This window comes from Cygnus atratus, chromosome 13 (genome assembly GCF_013377495.2).
Source record: "Cygnus atratus isolate AKBS03 ecotype Queensland, Australia chromosome 13, CAtr_DNAZoo_HiC_assembly, whole genome shotgun sequence".
NCBI classification, from domain to species: domain Eukaryota; kingdom Metazoa; phylum Chordata; class Aves; order Anseriformes; family Anatidae; genus Cygnus; species Cygnus atratus.
In genome coordinates this window covers 1,010,399-1,030,542 of record NC_066374.1, presented here as the reverse complement: position 1 = coordinate 1,030,542, position 20,144 = coordinate 1,010,399, and the positions used below count along the sequence as shown (strand labels likewise).

General features: G+C 43.3%; 1 protein-coding gene across 1 annotated transcript; it reads right to left on the bottom strand.

Annotated features, from left to right (window-relative positions):
- Positions 1–4,179: 4,179 nt before the first annotated feature.
- On the bottom strand, positions 4,180–18,506 carry SH2D1A (SH2 domain containing 1A). The gene is made up of 3 exons (XM_035541658.2): positions 18,094–18,506; positions 5,887–5,950; positions 4,180–4,485 (listed from the first exon to the last, which is right to left on the bottom strand). The coding sequence occupies exons 1-3, from the start codon at positions 18,228–18,230 to the stop codon at positions 4,180–4,182; spliced, it is 507 nt and encodes a 168-aa protein (XP_035397551.2). The 5' UTR covers positions 18,231–18,506.
- Positions 18,507–20,144: the final 1,638 nt, after the last annotated feature.

Sequence of the window (20,144 nt, the reverse complement as noted above, 5' to 3'; positions counted from 1 at the left end):
TGTCAAAGTAATGTTCCTTTTTCGCTTTCTCATGAACAGTAAAATGTTTACAATGTATGCCAAGATCTTCAGTTTCTGTCTGACACCAGTTAGAGGTTCTAATCTTACAGAAATTGTGTTATAACAGCCTCAGCCTTGTTGCTAGGAAACAATAGGTCCCAATTTTTTTATTCCTGCTCTAACTCCTGTGCTGAATAGTGACTGGATACTGTACAGGTTTATGTTACATGGCTGCAGTTAAATGGTCTGATGCATTTTGCTCTGGGTTTCAGGCCAGAAGCATGCATTTTCTACAAGAACATCCCAGCAACATGCTGTAAATATTGAAAGTTAATATATTATGTGTCGATATTTGAAAAAGAAAGTACTTTGACTATTTCATTTTTAAAAAATAAAGGTGCAAACTGATAACGTGTGACATTGTCTCTGTTGACACTGTGTATTTGGGATATTCTGAGTGTGTCATTAAAAAGCATACAGTAAAATAAGGGCTTCAAACAGCATTGCTTGATGTAAAAGCTGCAAGGGTGTTGCCAGCAATATCTAATTATACTTCTGATTCACCAAAGTTCATGCATATAACTCTGATAGCACTGCGTGCAAAATCACAGCCTGTTTCTGCATACAGGTTCCTAAACTTGATCAGAGTAAATGTGAGCATTGAAAAAATGCTGCTCAATGCCTCTGCGCTCCCCAGAACTGCGTGGGTGAAGGTGGCAGTGGTGGCAGGGGACGAGCAGCACAGTTGAAGCATCTGCAAATTCAGTAGCTCTGATTTCCTGGCCTCCTTCAAATAGGTGGTGATGAATGACTGTGTGTATGCACATAAGAAAAAAATAAATTAAAAATTAAATAACACATGCAGCCCAGAGGAGGAGAGATCAAACTGGAGGGGCAGGAGGAGTGTTTAAGGCTAAAGGAAAAGGTACGTGGTGAAAATCAGATTGGAGCAGCTGGCTTGGGCGCTAACCCAGTGTGAGGGCAGTGTTGGATGAGGAAGAAGCAAGGCCGAAGGGCTGCTGTAGTAGAAATGGAAAAAAAAAAATAATACCCTGGGTAATGGTATTGGTTTAGTGCTGCAGGCAGCCTGTCCCTGCCCCAGCCAGGGAGCAGGGGAGGTTCTGGTAGAGGCTGAAGCAGGGGGATCAGCAGCAACCTGCAGGTAGCAGCAGCATCACCTGTGCCAGGGCAGGCCAGGACACAGAGCCCCCACTGAAGCCACCAAACCAGTGGCAGAGGCAGGAGCACAAGGGCTGGAGGAGGACAGGGCAGAGCAAGGAGGCCACGTCCCAGTGTCGCGGAGCCCAGAGGGGCTGGCGGGAAGGAAAAAGGTGCTACAGATGTTTCCCGACTAAATCGTGTCCACAAAATGGGGCACTGCTTTTTAAAGGACCTGTAGATTTTCATACTAAAGTCAATGCATGAAATCTCAGTAATTTCCATATTACTGTTCCTATAACCAAATGCCAACTCCTTGTCCCATGGGTAGCATGAACTTCTCTGACTGTTTGCACCTTGATTAAGCCTACAGCAATTCCAGACTCCTGGGAACCCAAAAGAAACAATACAAACAAGCCTCTGTCTTAATAATTCACATCAGAAACTGAAACATCATTCTCAGCTTTAAAGAAAAAAATGGCATCTTCTGGCCTATTTTATGTAGTTTTTTAAAAATAACAATGCACTTCTGGATTCACCCATAGTCAAGCCAGTTAGCCTTAGCTCACTGCACCACAGAGCTGCTGTTGCACTGCAGGATTTGCACCACACAGCACTGACAGCCTTGGTTTGTGACATTTCTACAGGAAACAGTCCTTGGGCATGGTGCTCCCCACCGCATTTATCACCATGGCACAATCATCTGCCACTTCCAAGCACACTTTTCTTGGCTCCTCTGTCCCAAGAGAGGCCAGCCTAAACTAGGTTGTGTCCAGACACAGCACTTGGAAAGCAAAGGGGCTCTGCCAGGAAGCCCAAGGGGCACGCACTCTGCTTACACACCAGCAGGTTAGTTTGCATCAGGTTTGCAGGAGCACAGAACCAGGAGCAGCCACAGACCATCCGCCGCAGGTGTACAGCAAGCCCGGAAACCTTCAAGGCACAGAAAAGGAGTAAAACATTCAATCAGCACACCCGACAGAAAACCAGCTGGTGCTGGATGTTGCGCTCAGTGCTGGTAATGTTCAGTTCAGAATCTCCATGGCTGACATCTGCTGAATTATGTAACAAATTAAAAAAAAAAAAAAAAAAAAAGCTTTTAAATATTTTATTAAAGAGTATATCATTCTGGAATTCTGGATCTGCCCCTGTATTAAGACAAAGCCCTTGCTTCAACCAGCCAGCATATGTAAGAAGGAGGCACAGTGCAAAACATATACACACACTGTAAAATATGATTTGAAGGGGAGGGGAGGCAGGACATTTCACTACAAATGAAATGTGGCCTTAATTTAGACAGACATTGAGTAATGAACTACAAGCATCACAAATTTGCAACAGCATTGTCCACTGCTTCCTGTTATCACAGGACTGTTTATTTATTGCATTTATTCCCATTGAGGGTTTACAAGGAGCATTTTGTCCTTCAAATGAATGTTTTATTGCTGCACTTCTCTCTCTCTCTCATACGCAGCCACTTATAGGAAGGGGAAAATAAAAAGAAAAAACAAACAAACAAAAAAAACTTCCAACCTTCTCAAATCCAAACATAAATGCTGCATGGAGCAGCCAAACCTTGCTGAATGCCCATGCCGGCAGCCCGTTTAGCTCTTTGCTAATAGGTAAAAACCTTTTTACCTATTAGCACAAGGTTCCAGTCTTCTAAGCTGCACAGAAGAACTTGGAAGTATACGCATGAAACATTTATCTAAAGCACCCTATGAGTGGTTACACAATGTTTACAGATGTTGTTTGGTTGTGGTTCTTTTTTTTTTTTTTAGTATATATTTTTGTCATCCATTTGCATTCACTGTAGTCTTGTGCTTTGGAAAGAAGTGCAGGAGAATCACACTTTTTGATAGTTAGGACCATTTGAGCTAGTTAAAGCATGACTAACAATGACACAAACCAAGAGGGTTGTAGCACATCAAGTCTGTTCACAAATGTTGCCTACTATCTGACAGTTCAGGCAGGACACTGAGTTTAAAAGGCAAGTGCTCCAATTCTGCAAGCTGACAAGTGCTGTGGATGTAAACCTTTCCCACAGGAGTTCAGCAGCAGCAGCATACAAACACACACAATATGGAAAGAAAAGAAAATATCATGCAAAAATAATTTATTTTTTAAAAATTATATGCAGTGGGTGTTTTTTTTTCAAGTACAGAGAATATCTAAAAACCAAAGAATTATGTCCTTCACTACTTGTTCTCATCTACTCAGCACATTGCTAAAGCTTTCAAGTGTCTGCACAAACTATAAATTTTGTATATGGAGGCAGTGCTGGCTGGTTCTGGTGAGTTACAGAATGCCCGGTATGATGGGAGAAGTGGGGATCCTCCTGGGGCCACATCCAGAATATTTTTGGCCCTGTATGAAGGATAGTCACACAGACAGCAAGTCTGTGTTCAAGGCAAGGACACCTCAATATAAGCCATTTTTCTAAGCCTACAGAAGGGGCGTTGCCCAGTTTTGCATAAATTTCAACCAGAACAAAGCACAGAAGAGTCCAAAGTCAAGTCATGTAAAACAGAGGAAATAGTCTTGAGGTGAGCAAATATTTTGCACTTAGGATTACAAAGAGAAAAAAAAAAGATATGACACCATTTAGTAGTTGATTTTTTTGTCTTCTCGCTCATAAAAAAAAAATCAAAACATTCTGAAACTAAAAACTTCTAAACCTTGAGATAGAAAAACTATGAAACACATTTCTGCAAATGTTACAGGAAAACTCACGGAGTTGTATTTACTATCGTATAGCTTGTTCTGTTCTAGAGCATAGACTAGAGGCAGTACTGGAAGGTACAGTCATGTCACTCTGGGAAATGGCTTCGTGCTGGCTGCAGGTAGAAGTCACGGCTGTCATTTCTCCCTAAAGAAAAATAATCACAAAAATACAGAAGGATGAACACTGCAAGAGAAAGGACAGATCAGATGAACCACCCCTACAAGAGCCACAGTGGTGGGGAGGGCAGGTAGCCACCTCCTCAGTATCACTCAGGAATACATACACCAGAGTATCACTCAGGAATATGAATTCAAAAACAATTTTCTCATCACACTGACAGCCCCTAATAAGTCACATTTTTGTCGGTGCCCTGGTGCTGGCTCGTTTAGGCCAATGATGCAAACAGGCCCAAGACCTCCATCCCCACCATAGAGGGCCCTGCTCAGCTGAGTCTCCCTGTGGGTACCTGGGGGACACGCAACTTTTGCGTGGTTGATGACTGGGTGCTGCAGGGGTGTGATGATGCCTTGGTCAGGCTTCTGGAAGGCTGAAATGAGGTTGTGCACTTTCCGAAAGAGCCGTCGGTGGACCCCAGGCGCCGTCTGTGAAGCCAAAGGCAAGAGATGAGGGGACGGCGGTGCTCAGGGTCCTGATGCAGAAGCTTTGTCCTCAGAAATGCAACTACATCCAGGGACGGAGCCAGCCCTTCCCTCAGCCCCCTCTGCCTGACAGCTTAAAGCAAACTAATGAGCAATGGGTGCTCTCCTCCCACCCCAGTGCACAGCGGCCTCCCCACACCAGGAGAGGTTTCACGCCATGGAGGTAGGAGGCTGGAAGAGGGATAATTTTCTAATCACCACAACAAGAGAAACCCAGAGCCTGTGGTGCTTGTTAGGCACATTTCTGGACACCTGTGTTGTGAAACACAGATAAAGTTCTCCTCAACACATCGAGGAAAAGCCTAAGACTCATGTGCAGAAAGCCAGTAGAGCTCATGGGAGGAGCTGTAGCAGGCCTACCACCAGACACTGCAGTGACGGGGCCAGGCCACAGCCCTGCTCAGGGAACTCCCTGGGCAGTCAGAGGGCCCTGGGGGTCCCAGCACCTGTCTGGGCACCACTGCTTGTCCCAGCCCTCCTGGGCAGTACAAACCCTCAGGGTTTGCTCCCAAGGCCTTACAGGAATAAATGAGTGAAATCTTCCTCACCGCTCCCAAGGGCAAAGCGGATCATTAGGTACTCTGCAGTAATGTGAGTTGGTTTTATTCCCTGACCTGATTCTGTGTAACACCAGAGCACTACAGCCATTTCTGTTATCACAATGGCCAAGGCATTATGCCTGTCTAGCAACTTTTTATGTTTGTATATTGGTGTTCATTAAGGTGCAAACAGAAATATAATTATGGAGTAATACGCTGACTACATACAAAGAACAAGACTTTCATAAAAGAAATAAGGCCAGCATCTAGATTCCAACAACCTCAATTGTTCTCTCTATCGCAAATAGTGTCACGCTGCACCTGCACTACCAGTTTCTTATCGTATGTGTGAAAATAGATTTTTGTAACAAGTTTTGGCTACCATATATACCATATTGCACCTTTGATAAATTAATCTGAAGAGAAATTAAGTTTAAAACACTGTACATTGAAAAATATTTCTTTAAATATGCTGGTGTTCATGGTATGTGAGATAGAAGGGAATTGAATACTGATTGTGCTTGTCAAATTATAAAAACACAATATTTTTGTAATTTAAAATGATGCAAAATAATGCACTAATGCATTATGCAATAGCTGAAATGTAACAGGGAATTAATTTATGAGTTCAAAATTGTCAGAAGCGGCACCAAGACATCTTAGTGATGGGCTCATTCAAGATCATTACCTTCAATGAAAATCAGACTTTGCAGAAACATGAATAATTTGAATATATTTCATTCAATCAATACTAATACTAAACAGGATAGAGAAGTTTTTGGAAGAGAAAAAGAGAAGTACACACCTCAGCACTCCAGGACCCAGTTTCTGTCTTGGACACTCTGTAGGTATAAACGTAACCCTGATGCCTGTGGAAAACAAACAAAAAACAGATATTTATTACTCGTTTCTACTGCTAGGTTTCACTCTGTTAGGGGGAATCGGTTCATCTGCTAACCTTTCCTTAACAATAAACTCGCCCATAAACATTCTAGGCCAATAGAAAACTGAGACACAGACCACAAGCGACCTTCAGTGCACTGGTGGGTTTTGGTGTTTTTTGTTTTTTTTGGTTTTTGGATCAGGGAATTGGTCTGACTCAGATCTATTTTAGCAATATTCAGTTATTCCAGGTTAAGCGACAATGCTCTGATTCCTGCCTCAGTGTTTTTATTTATTTTATTTTTTTCAGTGACCTCCTTTTACGGACAAACACCAGGCATACTTTGCCTGGAAAAAGAAAACGTGAATTATTGGCATATAATCTTGCTGGTCTATGATTTATTTAAATGCAGATGTTCCCAGAAGCAATAACATGACTGTAACTTATTTGGAAAGCTAGAACCACAAAATCCAGGTAAATTACTTTTTGCCTTATGAGTACATTCCTAATTCTCAAACACTGACAAAAGAGTTTTATAAGAGTGTGAAATCTTCTATCTTTTCAAATCTAATTTGACTCCTTCAAGAATAAGGAGTTGTACATTAACAGCATAAGGCATACCGACATCCAGACTCAGTCCTGCTTCTTTTAAGAACCCAATACAGTGAATAATTTACATGGTAGATTATTATACCAATATCCAAATTTTAACTTGGAAGCAGAGAGAACTGACGGTAGTTCCATGGGTGCAACATTAGTTTAGATGGTATCAGATAAAAAAGACCATGTATTATTCTACATAGATTTACATGAATACACAGCAGGATTTTAGGGACTGTTCACTATTTCAGGATCAATTCTTATTCTTTAGAAAACAAACAAACAAACAAACAAAACAAAACAACAACAACAAAAATACATTTCTTTCCAATTATACACAGTATTGTAGTAGTTATTACAAAATAGCAGAAACCGTCAATGACACAGATACTGTATGATTGTAATTACTTATGCTCCATGTCACGGCTCCTGGATAAATTCTTGTTAAAAAGTCATTAAAGCAACCTCTGCAAAGCGGTCTCTGGTATAATTTACCTGAGCAGGAAGCTGTTAACAGTTGTCACACAGCTATAACCCCACAAAGCAGGAGCGAAAATCCCTGTCATTATCTGTGAGCTCTCCCCGCCACCGCTCAACTCCCAGCATGATGACATTCAGAGGCATGCGACGTGCCACCTCTCCCTCCCATCGGGGCTGCTGCGGGGGCAAGCTCCCCGTGCAGCAGCGGAGGCGCCAGCCTCCTCCGGGTGCAACCACATCACCACCTCACGCACCAAATCGTCTTGCGTCCCCACAGACATGGCTTTCTGCCTGCTGCCATGTGGACCTGAAAGTTGGCTGGCTGTGCTCACCTGTTGGGAACCTATAGAAGAAAGCAGCTGCCTCTGCTTCCCCCAGCAAGCCCAGCTGCTGCAGCCCTTTGGGGACTTTTGGAGGGGCCCAAAAAGAGCCCTTGGTGTGAAAAACCCACTGGGGTTGCAGAATGAGGGAAGGATACAGAAGGACGGCACTGCTCTCCCATCTGTCCCATGGCACTGCAGCCACCCTGGTCAGGCCTCACCTGAAGTAATGTGTCCAGTTCTGGGCTTCCCAGCACAAAAAAGACAGGGATCTCCTGGAGAGTCCAGCGGAGGGCAACGAAGATGATACGGGGCCTGGAGCATCTCCCCTATGAGGAGAGGCTGAGAGACCTGGGTCTGTTCAGCCTTGAGAAAAGAAGACTGAGGGGGGATCTTATCAATGTTTATAAATACCTTAATTGTGGGAGACAAAAGGATATGGCCAACCTCATTTCGGTGGTTTGTGCGGACAGGACAAGGGGCAATGGCCACAAAATGGATCACAGGAAGTTCCGCACCAACATGAGAAAGAACTTCATGTGAGGGTGACGGAGCACTGGAACAGGCTGCCCAGGCAGGTTGTGGAGTCTCCTTCTCTGGAGATATTCAAGGCCTGTCTGGACGCCTACCTGGGCAACCTGCTCTAAGGAACCTGCTTTGGCGGGGGGGTTGGACATGATGATCTCTTGAGGTCCCTTCCAACCCCTACAATTCTGGGATTTCAGTCTCCCATTTTAGACAACCTTGTACTATCATGTCCTTTCTTAAAACCTCTGGGAGCCTATGTAGTCAGTGTTTCAAGAGCAGCCCTATCTATGTGAAAATGACAAGGGTCTTTCCTTCACCTGGGCACGTAGATCACCAGCTAAGCCGTGGTTACTGGAACTAGGATTTTACAGCCCACAGTGTGCTGGGAAATACCAGAGGCACCTTGGCATTTTGTCCCTTCTCTCTGAAGCAGCTATCTGACCAGCTCCACAATCTTTTTCTTTCAAGCCTCAAAACAAACAGGATCAGTTTGTAAAAAATCTAAACCTCACTCTCTTGCCTCCTGTTTTTGATAATACCCTGCATATTACCAGGCCTTGTTCTTGGTTGTCCTGAAGCCTGCCAACTGCTTCAATCTCTTTAAAATCTGTTTTTTTCCAGAAATGGCTCAGTTGTCCAGAAAGCTGCCATCTGTTGTTTCTTTCATTATTTTCTCTTTCTACGAGATTGCATAACTTGAATTGGTTGAGGGGTTGGGGTGCTGCCCTGACTCTGAAATGTCTGATGGCTTTTAGCACTCTGCCAAATGGGTTTAGTAAGCCAGACAAGCTGAAAAATAAAGGCCAGATTAAGTAATATTCAGGACAAAGACAGGTGAGATATGCAGTAGATACCTATCACGTATAAAAAGAGTTCCAACTATAAAATAACTCAACTAAGCCTAGAGAAAACTCAAAGGATATCTCAGATAAAAGCCCCTGAGATACAGAGAAAGGAGCAAGACTTTGGGAACATGGAATTATTGAGCACCGCATGGAGTATGGGAGGGGTATGACATTCCTATCACAGGCTTGCAAGCACAAGTGGGAGCTCTGCACTCATCTGACAAATCTACATTTTTTCCCAGAAGAGGAAAGAATGTGAGGCATGAAGGGGGTTTACTGCACTTAAGCTGAAAAACACAATGGTATCATCTGTTGGCTCTGAAGCCATCAGCAAACAAAGCCAGAACAGAATAGGACAGTGATGGCCCAGGCCCACCACCCACCACGCCTGCTTTCTCTAAGGAAATGCACAAAGGGTGCGTTTTGTAAAGAACATGAACAGCTAGATTTTCCCATTTTGCTACTTTCCATTGGTGTCTTTCTTTCCACAAAATAAGTTGCAGCTCTTCTGGTAAGTACTCTCCTAACGAATGTGATCTTATCAAAACTTTCTGTTAAACAGCAGGAACTTACTTCATTACCACTTCAAGGTGCTTTCTACCTTCCACGCTCGAGCGTCATGATTTTGGTATACCAAGTTCTTTTCAGTGCTACATGGGCACAGCCTCCTGCAAGAAAGCTTTTTATGATTTAAATTACCCAACATTTACTGAGATCAGTTTGGGATGAAGGCAGATCAAGCTGTTTTTCTTAAAAACAAAAATTAAATATTAAAATTGAGGTTGTGTAGAACACTGCCTCCAAGTAGCAAAATACATCAGGAAAAAGCATTTACTGGAGCTTAGACACAAGAAAATCCCCAGCCACCATTGGGGGACAGCTCCGTTTTCTTTATTTTAGTCAATTCATGACAGAAATAAAGGCTTCTATTGTGACACAATACTCCTGTATGTGGTGTGGGGACATAGCTATAACCAAAAGCCAGGCATTGGGTGGCACTAGTCACCTGGAGCCTCTCACACAGACCTGCTTTGAGGTCATTGCCTGGTCAGATGCAGGCCAGGTCCACCTCAACCTGAGTTTAGTGACCTAAACTTGTCTCCTTGCTGGAGAAAATCAACAGGAGGTGGACAGATGTAATTGAGAAAAGGATTTCAGAGAGCACTCACAGTGACACTTGCTTCCCGGCATTTCTTGGACGATGAGCATCTCCTTACAGCCAGGAAAGATCCAGCAGAAGGCTCCCCACATCCCTTCACTCCGCCCAAGGACTGCCACAAGCCTCACTCACAATTGCAAAGCTCCTCCTATGCTCCAGTGAAGCACAAGGGATGGAAGCAATCATGAATTAACAGCATAATGAATGGTGCCCCATAGATTCTTGATCAAAGGCAAAAAATGCCAAAATGGTGATGAGGGCAAGAAGAAAACATCCATTGCTATGAAAATAATATTGGATAGCACTGAGGAAACAGTGCTTTGGTTACCATTAATGACTTTTTTGACCTCGTTTAACATTTTTTTTCTTTCCCCATGTGAAAGGATGTGTTATACCACCTGGGAACTCTTCTAGCACTGTCCCCATTGCAATACCATAACTGGGAAAACTTTGTCAAAAGAAATTCTCAAAAAAGTTGCTATTACAGGAAACAGTCCATTTTGTATGATAGCTTTTTTCTTCATAGCTAGATAATTCCTCCCAAAGAGCTACAAAGGCGTCATTCACAGATGACATACTGAGACAGCATCTGTCTAACTGTCCTCTCCACTCCTCCTTTTCAACTGTGATCAGACTTGTTAAAGCAGCATTTGCTTTAACAGGTGAATAATTACAATTTTCTGCACCATTGAAATAGCCAGAGGTTATTAGCTGCATGCTGCAGCTTAAAATTAACCATGACATTTGAGCTGCATCATGTATTTTAAAATCATTTCCAAATGTTTTGTATCTCAGTTGGGAAATTTTATTAAACTAATTTGTATTCATTTCTGGTTCCAAAATGGAACAAATATAAAGGGGGAAAGACAGAGAGACAGGGGGAAAGCCATGTCAGCAATAAATGGCATCAATTTCTTCCTCTTCACATAACTTATTCTGATGTCTTTGCACTGTACTAGTCAACTCCTCTTACCTGGCGCATTTGCGTCTTGGACTTACCTGAGAATTTCCCTTTATGAAATTGGTTAGGGACAAGCCAGTGGTGTGGTTTATGAACAGAGGTCCAGAGCATTACATACTGCCCAAACTCAGCTTATAACTTTGTCACATCTCAGCCCTTCAGGCTGAAATTTTGTCTCTGGGGTGTTTGCCTCAGACTTCTCTAAGGTATGGAGAATGGGGAAGTGCCAGGAAAGGCGAAATGGTAGGAGAAGCAATGCTTTATGGAAGGAAAGATGGGGAGCTGCCTCTGTGCAAGCTGGACAGGGAAACAGCAATGAAAACTGAAGTCATGGGTGAGTCGGTCTGAGTAAGGAAGAGGGTGAAGGGAGGTGAAGCCTCACGGGACTTCAACTGGGAGCCGCATGAAAAGCCAGAGGTGAGGAGGGGTGAAGATGGGTGATTTGGAAGCAAAAGAAGAAACAAGGGAACAGCCCTCAGCAATGCAAGCAAAGTCTGCAGGCCATACAGCTGAACTGGTATTATCAAAATGCTTTCCTGTCACCTTCGCACTGAGAACCCAAAGGGTGCTGCAGCCCTTAGCATCCTGTGTCACAGTTTCTCATGTGTGAAACAGAGTTAAAAAACTCTTCATCTCACAAATTGAGATAATATTTACACACCACATCATACTATGGAGATGAGTGCTGCAAGAAAGCCCATGGGGAAATCACTACTCCTGTAATTCAGAGCAGGATTTCAGCGGCACATAGCAAACAGCATGCAAGAGCCTGAGAGGGTCTGGCTACAGCTGCTTCTGCCTCACCCAGAGTATTTGGGCTGCAGATCTGCTCCTGAATTCCTGCTTGGAGGGACCAAGCCCAGGCAGGTGGCCCCATCCCAGGAGGTGACCCTGGTGTGGGCACATGGGCGATGGGAGTAGCTGCGGAGGTGGGAGATGGCTGCCAGAGCACCCAACCTCTGAGAGCAGGGGAGCCCTGCGTCAGTGTCAGGAGCCTGTGCGTATCCCCCATGTACTCATTGGGGACCCCCAGCCCATGCTCCCCCCGAGCTGCACGGCCTCCCTGCTGTGGTGGTGGCGGCAGCCACTGAGAAGACAAAACAGTTGAAGCCAGCGGTCTGCTTAAAGTGCTTTCTTTTTCCTCTTTTAATTGTTATGTTTCTGCTTGGTTTATGAATCATGGAAAGGCCAAAGAGTCTTGTTAGTTAATGTAGGGGAAAATCCTGTTTAAACTTGTAGCTCCTCAGTCTGTCCTGGAATTTGAATTTTCTGGTTGACAAGCGGCCTGGTTCCTGCCTTATTTAGGTTTCAGACACACAATCAAGGTACAGCAACTTAGCAATTACCACCCATCAGCTAACCCAAGCTGAAGAAATAGCACTCGCATTGAGCTGATATGCAAGACACAAGCTCTATGTCAGCAAGAGTGAATAAAATAGCTTAAATCAGTGTTTACACGGTCCAAAAAGTCTGACAGAGTTACTGTAGCTTAACTCACAGTAGCACTCTATACACACCCCCCTGAGTTTACACTTCTGATTCCCCTACCAATGCTTTTCTGGTATTTACCCATGATACTGAATCTGCTACTAGGGTGAGCTACCATGATGCTAGGGCATGATAAAGAAACACATTCTTTTGATTTTCTCTTCTGAAATTAACAGCCTGAACGGACATGTCAAGTCTTGTGAAATGCCTGCGAGTTTATGTATACGCAGTTTCCTGTGGAAGATTGTCTGCATCCTCACCTTTCGAGCACTCCTGACAATCGGCAGAAGAGCTGCTGATTTACCTACTGGGAGAGTGTGCAGCCTTGCTGAGCAGGTATGATGCTCTGGTAGAAGGTGGTCCAGCCAAAAGCAATGCCTCAAACAGGAGCTTCTTGAAATTTGGAAATAAAATAAGAATTGATTCAAATCTGAGACAGTAAAAGGAAGGAGCTTATTTTATGGTGAGCCAGTAGCTAAGCTTCGTGAATAATTATGTCCTCCAGAACAGTACCTCACAAGGCAAAAAAAAATTATGATAAAAGGTTATCTGGTGAAAATTCTTTCATTTTAGACCAAACTCACAAGAACTGCAATAGATAAAACACTGTCGATAGCACTGCAAATGACAGTTTCATATTTCTACAAAACATTTCTGGGTTTGCTTGGGAGTGATTCAGTGTAGCTCATTATTAGATTTCCTGTTTCTCTCCGAGCAAGGTAGGCACAGTTCTGACCATAAAATCCCTGGACCTGAAATCACTGCTTGAACTAAATCTTCAAAACTCAGGCCTGGAAAATCAAGGTAAAGCTAATCTAGGTTTTGTCGTCTAACAATTTAACTCACTCTGTCATTTACTGATTGGTTAGCATAGTGACTACCCACCCTTCAGGCTGTCTACCTTTCTAAAATCTTTCCAGGAAAATCAGTGGAATAACTGAAGGCCATTAGACAGGTTTTTCTCAGCAAAGATGAAGCTCACTCTGATGAGCAGGGAGCTGAAATACCTCCACTGTGCTGTAAAAGATTTTTTTTCAAAGCTGAAAATAGTGCATGGTATTTACACCAGCAACCTTGAACTGAGAGGCTCCTCCTCGGATAGAAGCTTTTGTTCCAAATTACATTTTAAATGATGATGATTATTATGTGCAGTGTTATAATAAATGCAATTATTCTGCCATTTCTATCAAACATATTACATGGGAAACAAAAGAAATGCTAAGCCGAAGCTGACTCGTGATCCTGTATCACACCTTCGTGCTGTACACCTGATACATCTGCCGCATCAGAAAGTTTCAGCACATTGCCTGAACTTGTGCACTGTGGTTATGGTGACAGAAAAAATAGCTTACGTAAAAGTCTGATGGGACTGCAGCCTATCCCCACTGCCATTACCGTTGCTTCAAGAGCTCTAAACAGTTTTCAATTCCAGCTTTTGATTATTCCCTGCAAATTGAATGCAGCACAGCACATGAATGGCTGATTTCAAACAAACGATCTGAACATACAGTTTGACAAGTATGTCATGTTTAGCTGAACGTTCACTGAGAAATATTTAAGGGTCTGAAACAACTACTAACATGCTAAGCGTGCTCAAGTATATGAATCTTAAGACCCAAACTACAACTGCTTTATCTTTGCCAATTCAGGCATGAGCTGCTTGTTTCTGCATGTGCTCTCATATATCTGTAAAGGAAAGTGGCGTTTTTGGCACTCTCAGGCATTTTATTCATGCATTTTTCAGGCACAGCTTAAGAGGCTGCTTCCCAACCTAGCCCCTGTTATCATGTCCTGTGTCCCCCATTGACTTCATTAGGAGCAACACGCACAAGGGATTTCTGAGGGTGCTGAAAACATCAAGGGGGATATTGAGCAACAAGGAAACTGTACCAGTAAAGAAAGCTTCCCGTAACAATTGTATGCTGTTATTAAAACCTCAGAGTGCTGAATATAGCATGTTTACAGGTAAAATGTGTACATTGTTTTTTTAAAGAATACACATTTCTTCTATCCCTGTTGTCAGGAACAGCAAAAATCTTCTTTCTATTCAACTCTAAACAAATTTCAGGAAATGATCCTGCTCCTCTGTTGACACTTTCAAACACTAATGAATGACATCCTTAAAGTATGTATTATCAATTTAATAATGGTATCCATACCACAAAGATCTTGGAAGCGTCTTGCCAAAAAAGCATTGCCAAAGGCTGCAGGCAGCATTTTTGTTTGCAAGAGCCCCAGGGGACCCTAGTCCAAATCAAAACCCTTCTATTCTTCCATGCATAGTTTAACTTTGGTCTTAAAATATTTCTGAAAGTGGGTTCTTTGTGTTTTGCCACAGCCACACCAAAAACTGTTCTCTCTTTGTAGACTATCAGGCACACCGTGACTTGGGGCAGCAGAAAGCAGCACTCAAGGAAGATAAAGAATACTTCAGGAGAAACAAAGAAGAGAGAAAGCAGAGTTTTCTAGATAAATGCGCTGACAACAGGGGCCTGGCTGCTGCAGTTACCCATCTCTATAGGTCAGGTTTTATGCTACCACCTGTCCCTTTTATGCTTGCCCTGTAAAATCAGTGTCAGTCGCAAGGCATTCCTGAAGTCTTTGACTCTTCTCCCTTTTAAAGGTCAGGGCTCCACTTTTTAATTGAAAAAGCAAAAGGCGAGTGAACCTGACCGTGAACACCGCTGCCCTTATTACATGTGTTAGGAGGCTCAAAGACTGCCAAAATACATTAGGGCTTTCTGGGAGTGCCCAGTGGGGGCTGGCATCACAAACTTACACCATCTTTCGGAAAGGGGAGGCATTGCTTGAGCCACAGCAATGTAGAGGCAATCACAGGACTTTCTAAATGCTGTACCTGGAGCTGGACATGCAGGGCAACCACCTGTGTCGTTCAAGCTGATCAAGTATTGTCATCCAAAATTTCTTTTCTCATTATTGGAACTGTGATTTCAGTTTTGTCAAGTCCCTTCTCCCTTCCCCATGGTAAAAATTCAAATAAATAAAATAAAAAATAAATAAATAAAATAAAATAAAATAAAATAAAATAAAATAAAATAAAATCCCTAAGATGGTTGGGGTCTGGGGAGCTGGGGCTTCTTAGATTTGTTTTGTCTTACTCCTCCAGGGAAGTGCAGGGAGAGGTGAAAGAAGACAGACTGAAAACGTTTTGGAAAGTGGGAACAGTTTTCTCTTTTTCTGTTCTACGAACAATAGAAACATCACCGTCAGTATGAAACATTTTCACTGCTGTTAGAAATTTTCACTGGGAAGATATTATTTTTTTTGTTTAGCTGTGATACTTTTTGCAATACATCTAGTGGTTCACCAGGTTTGTTTCTCAGGTTTCAAAAATTGCTTCAGTACTTCCAGTAAACACGTTTTGCCGAGACTTGATATACCTAGGTATTTCTAGAGTGATCATCAGCATAGATTCTGAACAGAAATGTAAATTGCTGAACAATTTTGTTATTCCTTGTAATTTCTGTTATCTATTAGGAAGTATGAAAAAGCAGAGAGGTACTTACGCTTTCTTCTGTTTTCTTTTCTTTTTAATAAAGAGCGAATACAGCAACTGCTCGTTTCCTTCTTGGTTTTTACCAAAGCTCTCATGCACATATGTGCTCGTCACCTGTTTCATCTCTGTGCATGCTGTTCAGACTTGAATTTGGAGGATTTGGTCCATTGCCAACACCAGGCTTAGCATCCTCCACTGAATACGTATCTACATCTCTAATGCCTTCCGTACTTGCTCCTCCAGACTCTCTACCAAAGTGCTTTGCTTTAGTAAATTTGCCTGTTAAAGCACTTCTGTAGTTTATGGCACACATTTCTCTAAGATGTCATTGCTATCTCCAGTGTGAGACCATTTCCTGATATTTTTATGATACCTGTCTTCAAAGTTATTGTGTGATACGTTGCTTACTGTATCCGCTATTTCTTACATAATACTCTAAACTGAAATACTAGGAAGCGTTCAAGCCAAGGCTTAACTCTACCATTTTTCAGCCACCTTACTGTCTATATTGGACCATATTCATTGTAATATTTTTCATTTATTCTTTTTTAATCTGGATTTATCCAAGTTGATATTGACAATTTCCCTCATACGTTGTGGCTTATATAAAAAAAAATTAAAAAGCTTTACATTCCAGAAGAAACCTGCATAGCATTCATCAGTAATATTTTTTGCTTTTCCCCTTTGCTTAGCATATATATGTTTGAATGTGACATAACATGAAGACATGAGTGGTCCATAATTTCCAGAAACAGTTAGGTTGGTCTTTTTTCTTTTTCTCCAAAGCTTGCTGTAGTTAGCAATCCTTTCTGTTCTTCCTATTTTCATTATATATATATATATTATTTCATTCATGAAATTTCTTCCTAAAGATATAAATTACCATTAACATGGCAAAAAATCCTAACTGTTGCACACAAATGAAAAACCTTGTTATATACTTACAGCCTGATTTAGACTAATGGTTGATTTAATTTTAGGATTCTCTATTTTATGCAGCATTGTAACATTCTGCCTGACCCTTTCACTAATGCCTTGGTGTTTTACCTGCACTGACTGACTTCTGAGTGTTAAAGGAGATATATCACCATTTCCTCTGATGGTTATTTAAAACAGATTCTGCTTTTATTGCCTATTGCCATCACTGGAATCATAGCACTCCTTACCTGTTGCTATGTCTATTGCATTTTCATTTAACTCAAGATGCTTCTTATGTCCCATTTTTCAGCTAGCTGTTAAGGGCTGAGGTATTTGTTAGCAGAGGCACCTCTCTTGATTCACCTGATTTCATGAGAGAAGAAAGAATACATCTTCTGCCATGAAGACTTTTCACTAAAAGAAGGTGGTGTATTTTTGGATTGCCTATTACCTTCTTGCATCTCTCCATTTACTGCTCTACAACAGGGGAATAATAATGCTCACCCAGGGCTTAATTGCATATTGTTGGAAATGTATTCAAGACCTTTGGGGAAAACCTGACTTAGGACTCTGCCTCTGCCTTTTTTTTTTTTTTCTCGAAGTACCAAAGTGCCCTCTCTCTTTGCTCGCCATTAGCTATTTTCTTTCTGGCCTTAACACAGTTTTCTCTTGCTTTTCTTCTCCTACTAACGCGACACTTATCAGTCCGCGCAGCCCTGGCAGACACATCTTTGTTCTGTTGGTGCTATGGTACTTTGTTTTACAGTGGTCTCTCTCAGGATTTCTCATTCCTCTGCCTATGCCAAAAGTAGGGTAACTAAAATGCCTCATTAAAATGAGGTTCTATGACTTTACAGACCCCAGTTCTCTTGAGCAAACCTCTCTATCCCCACTCTGACAGACTATCCCATTAAATATTTTACCTTTCACCCTATATGATGAAACGTTACCACTTTGTATTTTGCGTACTTTAAAGGTAGTTCACTCCAAGCCCAATGGCTCACGGGACACCCAACCTGACCAAGAGGATCCCAAAGCAAAGGCACACTCTGTGTGACAAAATGCTTTGCGCTGCCCTCCCCGATAAGTGGTGATGCTGGCGATGCTGTGGGTACACCCATGAGCGCACTGGAGGAGCAGAAAGTAGCAGGCACAAAGGCGAGCTGCTCAGCCGTTCATGGCACCTCACCCGCCCTTCCATGTTCAGACACTGTTCTGACTCACTACACGGGACCACGCCACGCCAAGGATGCCCAGGTTGGGATCCGCAGTGTCCCCAGCACCCCTACCGCTGCCCGTCCACCCGCACTCACAGCACGCAGAGGCAGTAGACCCCCGGGATGCTCTCACTGTCCCGCAGCAGGTAGCTGCCGTCAGTGCCCGCCGCCAGAAGCAGCTTCTCCCCGGCCTCACGGCTGATGCTCCCGTGGTAGATGGGCAGTGCCTCCATGGCAGGGCCGGCTCTCCCTGCACCTCAGCTGGCTCCTCCGCCGCACGCTCCCCTCCGTCGCGCCAGCCGGGCGGCAGATGTAAACAGGATGTGTTCACACTTCTGCAGCCTCTGCACAGGGCGAGATAGCTCTGAGGGAAGAGTGAGGAACGAACACATTGTCTTTGCTTTCTGTCGGCGTGTTGTTGTATGGCTTTTTTTCTTTCTTTCCTTTGCCCCTATTTTATTTTGCTGTTTCACAGGCTGTGACATCCTTGCAGCATCGCAGCCCACATGCTGAGGGACCATCTCAAGGCCTGCTCTCCCCAGGCGGCTCCCTGCTCGGCCAAGATGGGATGCAGTGACCAGCATGAACAAAAGCAGGGGCAAAGAGGAGTGAGGCAGGACCCTGAAGGCCCTCTGCGAACCAGGGATGTGTTTTTTAACCTCTTATTTGTGAAATCCACAGGGGTAAGAAACCAAAGATGGCAAGCTGGCCTCACAGCCCCACCAGGCCACTCACCTCAGTCCTCAGGTACGCTGCTCCACAGCAGCCGGCCTGGTGTCCAGAAAGGCTGACCCTGACTGATTTACCTAATGAAGAGTTATTTTCGTAGGCTTTGGTGGTGTTTAACCACTGCTAATGCTCATTGGTTTTGCTCGGAGGCAGGCAGCCTGAGCGTGGGCAGGGAGGCCCCACACATCCTTCCTGATGCCATCGGCACTGCTGTCACCTGCACATGCAGGCAGCCGAAATCCAGACACCTCTGAGCAAAAGCTATTTATCTCAGCTGCTGTGGTCACACATATATTCCTCAGTGTGCTTGTCACCTGAGAGCCCCTGTACTCGGGCTTGCACACAGGTCTGTTTGCAAACAGGATGAAAACGTGAGTTTTTATTCCAAAGCAATTTCCACCCAACTGAGTGTGTTGCTGGAGCTGAGCAGTGCTGAGGTGGCCCTGCCCCTGCACCAGGCCAGCCCCACCAGGCTGCCACATAGTTAGGGATGAATTCATCCCTGGTTTGGCCATGTCCTCACAGCTGGGCATATGAGGATGACCAAACTAAAAATACAATGATTTAGTGATTGCTGCTTGTGACTGATTCATTCTGAATTGAGCTTGCTGACGGGACCGGGTAAAATAAGATCACCTTACTGGGGTGTTCACCAAACAGTGTGTCCTGGTTGAAGTTTAGGATAGGTAAAAAAAAACTCTCTGTAGCCGCACACACTTCAGGAACAAGAAACAATAGTTAAAGAATAAAATAAGGGTTGCTCCTTTTAAGTTTGAATCAATCTAAATATTTTCTCTTTGACCATTTCGAAGTTCATGTCTTTCATTTCTGACCTTTGATACTGTTTTCCCTTAAAAATACCTTTTTCAAATTACTTTTAGCTTTCCCCGCCGAGGGATGGGCATTTGCAGCCATTGTGTCACTGGGCAGCTTGTGGGTGGGTGCTGCATCCCAGTCACCTACAGCCAAGCTCCAGTGTCACCGTGTCCCCTGCAGGGACACCCCAGTGAGCCTCCCTGCCTGATACCAAAGGACTGAGACAGCTTTGGAAAAACCCAGCTTAAGAGGGACTGAAAACTTCCACTGCCATGTTTATGGCTCTTTGGGCTGGTAACACAAGTGCTCATTACCCCATTGATGTGAACCTAGGGATTCAGCTATCCTGCTCATTTTTTAAAATCTGCTGTTAAAGTATTTGCACAACAAAGTAGAGCTGCTGCCTACTGCAAATGTGATTAATGTGGATAGTGACAAGGTGTAAGCAAAGAACTTGTTCCCTTGTGAATCTACTGCCTATTTTTTCTCATTTTCTAAGTTACCTGTACTCTTGGGGATTTCATCTAACTTTTCAATTTCTTAACCTATTTTTGTTATTAATTGCTGATTTCATAAAAAGTTTGTGTGTAGTTAGCTGGAAA